At 34.5% G+C, this 8,451-nt stretch overlaps 2 protein-coding genes across 3 annotated transcripts; one reads left to right on the top strand and one right to left on the bottom strand.

Moving 5' to 3' along the window:
- Nucleotides 1-299: 299 nt before the first annotated feature.
- LOC122053038 lies at nucleotides 300-8,149 on the bottom strand. 2 transcript variants are annotated; one of them, XM_042614887.1, is made up of 7 exons: nucleotides 7,846-8,149; nucleotides 7,185-7,355; nucleotides 6,894-6,983; nucleotides 5,867-5,983; nucleotides 5,627-5,713; nucleotides 4,026-4,882; nucleotides 300-1,420 (listed from the first exon to the last, which is right to left on the bottom strand). In XM_042614887.1, exons 1-5 carry the CDS (start codon nucleotides 8,023-8,025, stop codon nucleotides 5,657-5,659), a joined length of 615 nt encoding a protein of 204 aa, XP_042470821.1. In that variant the 5' UTR covers nucleotides 8,026-8,149; the 3' UTR covers nucleotides 300-1,420; nucleotides 4,026-4,882; nucleotides 5,627-5,656. The 2 variants fall into 2 exon arrangements, with proteins under 2 accessions (XP_042470821.1, XP_042470820.1); XM_042614886.1 differs by having other exon boundaries at nucleotides 300-594; nucleotides 674-1,420; nucleotides 4,026-5,713; nucleotides 7,846-8,148.
- Nucleotides 962-4,939, top strand: LOC122053036 (palmitoyl-acyl carrier protein thioesterase, chloroplastic-like). Its single transcript, XM_042614882.1, has 6 exons — nucleotides 962-1,369; nucleotides 3,580-3,713; nucleotides 3,801-3,914; nucleotides 3,979-4,156; nucleotides 4,278-4,346; nucleotides 4,700-4,939. The coding sequence occupies exons 1-6, from the start codon at nucleotides 962-964 to the stop codon at nucleotides 4,937-4,939; spliced, it is 1,143 nt and encodes a 380-aa protein (XP_042470816.1).
- Nucleotides 8,150-8,451: the final 302 nt, after the last annotated feature.

Consider the following 8,451-nt stretch of genomic DNA (forward strand, 5'->3'; position numbering starts at 1 on the left):
ACACCCTTTTTGGATTCTCAATGCATCACGTACGAATACAATATTTTTTTTTGGGCAAAAAAAGTTCATCTCCTTTTCATTTCCCTACTCTCCCCGTTCCCATGGAATTTTTGCACTTATTTTACTATGGAACCCACGATGTTAAACCATTTGGAATGAGCCATGAGACTGACAAACCTGAACCGTTTGGTGGGGGGGAGGAGGGGGATATCAATTTTTTTTCCCTCCAATATCAAAGATAATATTCATAAAATAGTAAATTTTGATCCAAAAACTCAAGAAAGTTCTTCAAAACCGCATCGAACCGTGAACCATACAGTCCTTTGCATTAAGCCCTACCCCAAACAACCTCGGGAAACACTCACTAATAATCTTTGCACAAGTTATTTCTCATGAATGCTGAAGGAATGCAGGACTCATTGAAGCAAGTGCAGCAGCAGCAACAAGCAAACAGAATCCAAAGCTTGCGTCCAAGTTTTGAATTATTCAGGCCAAGTGTTTGGTACAACTAGTCTGGAAATTTTGCCGGAGCACACGGCAGGAGAGGGTTGGTGAGCTGCTTACAATCTAGCGCACACCTTGTTTTCAACCTCCCTGATCCAAAATTTGAATATCATCTCATCCCAGTTGATCCCCAAGCCAACAAAAAAAATCCAGTTGCATAAAACTTCACCTGGGAACGGGTGAATCTGCCTCAGTTCGAGTTTATCTGGTTGAACACGACAGCGAGGTTTTCAAAAACGTTGTTTCCAGGCAAGCAAACACTCATCTTCTTCTCCTCCATCCATATAAGTGGTTGAGCTGCACTTCATCACACAAGCTGCATTTTTTTCTTGCAAGCCTCTCACACCGCATTTGGTGTTCTTTCCATTCATAAGGTCTCAGAAACACTTGATCAATTGCCATCCCGCTTTCTGAAATCAACCAACCCTTTTGAAGAATTTCCAATAAATCTCTTTTCATGGCTATCTCAGCCATGGAATTTGGCAGTAAGGCGGTTGCAAAGTCCATGGCTTCCAGCTGCAGCACCAGATTACATCTTCCAACTGTGGCAAGTGACATTTGCTGTGCCAGGAAGGGAAAGCTACGGCAGTTTTGTGTGAAGACTGGTGGCGACAATTGCAAAGTGAGTGCGGATAGAGTCCATGGAAGCAAGATGAATGAAGTGGTGCATGGTATTGAGGCTTCTTTGACCATGGGGAATGGAACTGCAGTGCTCCAGGATGATGATGGTGGAGTAATGCACACTTACAGGCTTGGGAGGTTTGTGGAGGAGAGATACGTTTACAGGCAGACCTTTGTGATCAGATCTCATGAGATTGGACCTGATGAAACAGCAACCATGGAGACCCTCATGAATCTCCTGCAGGTACTTGCCTTCTACCTCTGTATCTATCCGCCACCTTGCCACCCTTCATCCCTGCACTGCTACTAAATAAGCATTGTTGTTTTTGCATTTACAAATGGCAGGTTAAACACAAGTTTGTGTAACAAAAGCAGATAGCATCTGTTAATTTTTCTATGCTGAGCATAAAAGAAATTCAGAATTAGGATTATTTCTCAATTTTTTTAATGCATTTGACCATCACTGACTGAAACTGTAACACAATTTTTTTAGCAGCAAGTACTATAATAAGCTTCCCAATTTTATTGTTTCTTAATAACTATGTGCTCTTGTATTTTGTCAAATAGACAAACATACACCAAATAAACCCATGAGACACCTTTATCAGAGGTAAAAAGCATATCAACACCATCAAAAGAACTAATAGATGATGCATAATTCCAGAATAGTTATTTGGAGATGGAAGAGTGGTACTTAAACTAAATTTGAAGATTGAATCATAGATAAGAATTTTAGAAACTAAAGGTTTGAAGATAAGTTGAACTGAAACTAAATACAAGAAATTAGTCTCAGTAATAAGAATCAATGGAATAGCTAAAGGGAAGAACATGAAAATCGTTTATTTAAGAATTTTAGATATCTTGATATTGATAAAGATATCTTTACTAGAATTGGATGGTTTGACTAGAGAGGATCTTTTAGGGTGTGTTTGGTTCAAGTTATCATGTATAACCTTGATTATGTGATTACCAAGTAATCACATAACCAAGGTTATGGGGAATAAAACATAACCAAATGTTGTTTGGTTCAACCTAGGTAATGCAACAAAAACTTGTATGTTTGAAGGTTTTAATAAATAACCTACTTTAATATTTTAAAGTATTACCCTCATTTACAAAACCAACCATACATAATAATAATATTATTATTATTATTATTATTTAAACTCTATGTTTTTTTACTTTTTCTTTTTCCTCCTTTTCTTCATTTTTATGTGTTTTTTTATTTTTTTTCTTTTTCAGGTTTTTTCCCTTTTTTTTATTTTTTATTGTTTATTTTATTTTTATTTTTTATATTTTTATATTTTTATATTTTTTTCGTTTTTTATTTTTTTTATTTTTTACGTTTTTTAATTTTTAATTTTTTAATGTTTTTTTATTTTTCCATTATTTTTTTTCTATTTTTTATGTTTTTTAAAAAAATTTTAACCTCTTTTATTATTTTTTATTTTTTTAAAATTTTTTTACGCTTATTCTATTTTATTTATTTTAAATTAATTTTTTACATTTTTATTATTTTTAATTTTTTTTTCATTTTTCCTATTTGTTATTTTTTTACATTTATTATTATTATTTTATTATTTTTTTATGTTTATTATATTTTTTATTTTTTATATTTTTTTTATGTCTTTTTCCTTTTTTTAAGTTTTTTTATTTTATTTTTTATATTTTCCATTTTTTTCTTTATGTTTTTCTATTTTTTCAAAATTTTCTCTTATCCGAGAGTATTTTGGGTAAAAAAAATTCGTTAATTCCGGAATCAAGAAAAATCTCAGTTTTTCGATTCCGAGTTGCATGCCTCTTTTGCTGACGTGTCGGGCATGAAACATTATTTGGGAATCATCGATTATCTAAACCAAACAGGGTTTTCGTTGATAACTTTGGATGAATAACCAAGAGTCTTGTACTATTGTCGTTGTCTCTTAAGCTAAAAAGAAATTTTATATATTATGGTACAACTGACCATTTTTTATGGATCAAAGTATTGAGCATTAGAAATATAAAAAAAGTTAATATAGAAATATAAGAAGGCTAAGATAAATATGTGGATTTACTAAAAAAAGATCATTAGAGTACTAACAACCATGCACAATTAAACATAACACTAATAAATGATAAAATGACAAGAATAAAATTGAAATGATACAGCGGGAAGCAATTTTTTAATTACTACAGAAGACATTAGTCAATGTAATAAAATTATTCAATTTTTTAAATATTACTAGCACTACGATCTTGCATAGACCTCAATGGAGGAGGGAAATTCATGAAGCTAATCCCAAATAGTTGGAAGACAACGTAATGATAAAATGACAAAGAAATAGTCAAATAAATGCTGTGTTTTATTGGAGAAGTGTGACTTAAGCTTGTTGGAGGGTGTTTATGTTTTTTCTTATTTTTTCATTGCTTCATAATGTTGTATAATTACTCTGTGCTGGTGATGACTGAGAACAGGAGACAGCTCTGAATCATGTCATGAGCTCTGGCCTTGCTAGTGATGGATTTGGTGCGACACATGAGATGAACCTTCGGAAACTAATATGGGTTGTTACTAGAATTAATATTCAGGTTGAGAAGTACAGTCACTGGTATATTCAAACATCCCTAATGCCATACAACTTTCATGTGGTTCCATTTTAATATCAATACTGATGAAGCCACTGTGATTTTTTCAGGGGAGATGTGGTTGAGATTGATACATGGGTAGCAGCATCCGGGAAGAATGGTATGCGTAGAGACTGGATGATCCGAGATTGTAGCACACAAAAGATAATAACAAGAGCTACAAGGTAGATAAACCTTTTCTCACGTCGGTAACTTGTCTTACCTCTAAATTGTATCTTACACATGCAGCAACTGGGTAATGATGAATAGAGAAACAAGAAGGTTGTCTAAGTTACCTGAACAGGTAAGGGAAGAGGTAAAACCCTTCTATCTGGACAGGAGAGTATTTTTTGATGGCAGCTGTGACAATGAAAAAATCGAGAAATTGACTGAAGAAACTGCAGTGAACATCAAATCTGGTTTAGCAGTAAGTGTAAATTTCTTGTTCAGTGCTAACTATAATCAGTCAATTCAAAACTGGATTTCAATATGAATTCAGAAGCTATAAATCCATAAATTACTAAACATGTTTTAATTATGTCATTTAGCCAAGGTGGAGTGACATGGACGTCAATCAACATGTAAACAATGTAAAATACATTGGATGGATTATGGAGGTAATCAACTTCAGCATTCTATGTATTGTTTAAAATTCAATTTTCCAGTAGTTATAAACTATATTCTTGATCCACTCATGTATCAAGACATAAACAAATTGAATCAGCCTTTGAAAGTATTCATTAGTAAATTGCCATTTCTTTTTAAACAGAATCTAGTTCTTATCAATTTTCATGCAAAAGGGAACCAATTAACATAATGTTAGGTCTCATTAAACTACATGGAAAAAAATTTTAACTACAGCTTCAAGCTACATCAAGAAAATTTAACTACTTCTCCAATTAATGAAAGAGATTTAGAAAACAATTGATGACTGACTAATTTGAATACAACTGCTTCCTACCTATTGCAGAGCGTTCCCGTAAATGTACTGGAAAACTATCATCTCACCAGCATGACTCTTGAGTACCGCAGAGAATGCAGGCAGTCGAATCTTCTTGAGTCCCTCACATACCTTACTGCAGCCGAGGAAGACCCTGTGAATGTGAATACAAGTTTGCACAGCATCCAGCTGCGAAGCACACACTTGCTTTGCCTGCAAGAGGATAAAGCAGAGGTTGTGCGTGGCAGAGCAAAATGGAAGTGCAAGTAGCACATATAATCAGCCACCATCAAGAAATTTAATGTCTACATAAGTAGTACTATGTCATTCTTTTGTTTGTTGTTTTTCTCCTTCTTGCTGAATTTCCTTCTATTCTTTGAGATGTACAGCAGATTTGGTAGTGCAATATGCACGCAAGCATTCTGTTATCATCACAAAGCACATTAAGTTTCTGATTGTATACCTTGTCGTCACCTTGTTGTAGCCCCAAGAACATATTTTGTAAGTCTAATTCTATGCACACAATAATGTTTAGGTGTAATTCTATGCGCAGCAGATGCCAATATGATTTAATAGAGTGAGGAATTAATAAATGACACGTTAGCAGTTTCCAGCTTGGATTCTTTTATTACCTAAAGTACCACATATTTGTTGGATCACAATACATTAGTTCACCACGATTAAGATCTTTACGCCCCTATTGCTAAGAACCTGGTTATTACCACCAATGTAAGCACGCCCAATCAATGCTAGTCTGCTACTGAGCATTCAGAAACCTTTATGCCAGATTGATTCACTAGTACAATTTAGTCAACTTTGAATAATACCACTTAATTAGGTAAGATAATATTATCATATCATACAAATAAACAAACATCGAGTCTTAATACCACTTAATTAGGTAAGATAATATTATCATATCATACAAATAAACAAACATCGAGTCTTGAGCATTGCCTAGTAATGGTTTATTCCGAGAAAACATTCTTATGCGCTGTCCGCTTCCTTATCTTCCCTTTGCCCATGTCCATTATGGGTAGTATCCTGGAGAATAAAATAAATTAATGATAAACAAGTGCATTTCTTTTCCAGTAAGGAAAAAAAACTGCACATATATATATATATATATATATATATATATATATATATATATATATATATATATATATATAACAACTGTCGATTTATGAAACTTACGCTGTCAGACATTTGATCTCTTATGAAGTACATGGACTTCAACATCGTTTCCAAAGTGTCCTTAGCTAATTGGAACTTTACCTCTCTTTCGCCTGAAATAGATTGGTCATCTTGAAGCTGCACATATCAAAGATGGCAAAACAATATTAGGAAAAAAAAACATTTGGTTTGACACATCTGCCTTCTCCAACAACTAAATAAAATAATTAAAACAGTTTCATGGCAGCCAATAGTTATTAAGAAAATATTCATGGTTGTTCACACCAAAAGCGCAAACATTCATTTTGGATTTAGCTAGTTTGTCATGGAAAAAGGAAAATGAAGCATAAAGAAACATATATAACAGAATTGTTTTGCAACTCATAGGCGTGACTACTTTGAGGAACCTATGAGTCATTTTGCATGGCTAGCAGAGTTCGCAAGTATAGGGTCCGTGATATTTGATTTTCTCTTACACTAGAAGGGATTCTCAGCGACAAGTTTTGTGCATGGTAGGCAGGCTGCATATGGCCTGTACCATTTCAATCAAGGGCAGAACCTTTAGATATTTGATAAAACAATAGAATAAAGTTATTGGTTGCAAAAAAAAAAGACAATGAAATAGAATAAAGTTATTAGTATTTTATTCTTCTCGATTCCAATATGGATAGCCATCAAATATCTATTCTAGACTCTAGAATGTAGATAGAGATTTTGAAAACTTTGATAAAACAATATATGAAGGGCAAGTTGCTCATACACAGAGACTGCAAATCATACCTTATTTCCTGCAGACAATCAAATGAAACATGCCGGCCCTAAACATTCTATCTAGTTTGTCTGTTTCCGGAGTGTCATGACATGTTTTTTTTCTAATAACTTTTTTAGCGAAAACATTGAGAGAAAAAAAATTTGAGGTGAGATATTACTCTCTCCAATTTTAATCAAATGTGAATTTGAAATGTAGCGAACAGCAAAATAATCAAGAAACACATGAATTATATTATCTCTCTAATGTGCAGGAGGAGAAAAGCTAAATTTGATATACCTTCAGATTAATAACAGCCACGTTATCTGCTGAATCTTGACTTTGATTTACTTTATTCCATGTCATTGCCTTTAAACGAGGCACAGAAGCCTGAGGGTCAGGAAAAAAATATGAGCCTTGTTTGAAATGGAAAACCGTATATAAGGGCAAAAGAAAAAAAATTGCAATTGCACTTTATTGATTAGTCTGACTTGCATCTTGGTAGCAGAAACTAACTGCACAACCAACCTATGGATGCTACAACGAGAAAAGGGATCTCTTTCCCAATTAAAAGAAAAGGTTTGGCCTGACCTGATCTTTGAGTACGTCTTCTCGCCATTCTCGTTGAAACTTCTGTAGAAGCAGCGTCAGCAGCCTTTGCAATTCTGGGAGAACTTCTAGTGGAAACAATTTCTGAATCTCCTCCTTTGAAATATTCTCATAAACACTCTTCCGAATCAACATGCGGAGGCATACCAAAAGCTGCAAAGGAGAAACTAATAAAGTCAATTCACATAGATATCCACTTACATGGCATCAATTTTTAATGATACATACCCTTCCAATTGAGTTGTTAAGTCATGTAACATTTCAAAAACATCACAGTCCTGGAACAATTCCTACTTTCAGATACACAAAGATGTTTGTGTGGTTTAGGACGTGTACAATATTAGAAGGGATGCAAAATTTATTTTCGACACCATAGCAAACTACGCTAGAATCTGTACTCCAGAAACAGTGATTGACGTACATGTAAAACGGCCTCTTGCTTGCAGTTGAAATCAGAGAAAATAATGTAATCCATGGTTATCCGAGGAAATAATGTGAGCGAGGGCAATCTGAACTTAGAAAAGGCATCGATGTTTCGATACTACATGAAGTCAGAAAAATCGACGATCTCTTGCATTGCTGAAGCCCCAAATTTAACCAATTGTCAGAGAACTAAACAGGAGGGTGAATTTCAGAGAATTACAGGATCGAGGTCGGATTCGGAGGAGAGGTTGAGCATTTCTCGGATGATGGAGCGGTCGGCGGCGTCGAGGCCGGTTTTCCGGGTCCGCCAGAGAGCCTGCAGTATGTATTCCACCGACTCCTTGGAGCTGGATTGCACCAGCAGCGGAAGGTGGCTCCAAAACCTGTGCCCCTCCACCATCCCTCGCCGTCACTGTCGCCGTCGCCGTCGCCGTCTATGGGTCGTCCGTCGCACGCGATGCCAGTGTAATTTAGGGTTGGAATGATTCACTGGGGCATGAAGACGAGCATAAGTGCGAAACGCGAAGAGAGGAAGGGGTCTGTGAAGGATCGAACTTGAGTCCGAACCGGTCCGTTTTCTGGTCTGAAATTAAAGGTTTGTTTATAGCTCAATTTTTTTAGTTAAAATAAATTAAACGTTCATTCAGTATGTATTTTGATAAGGGTTTATTTATGTAAGCTTATTAGGTATAAAATTTAATTAAAATAAAATTTTCAATTAAATTAATTAAATTATTCATAAAATAATATTAAAGAATAAAGCTTGTAAATCATGTATACTAATAAAATTCTTATCAAATTTATAAATAAATAAAAAACTAAAAAA

This window comes from Zingiber officinale, chromosome 3A, assembly GCF_018446385.1.
Source record: "Zingiber officinale cultivar Zhangliang chromosome 3A, Zo_v1.1, whole genome shotgun sequence".
NCBI lineage: Eukaryota > Viridiplantae > Streptophyta > Magnoliopsida > Zingiberales > Zingiberaceae > Zingiber > Zingiber officinale.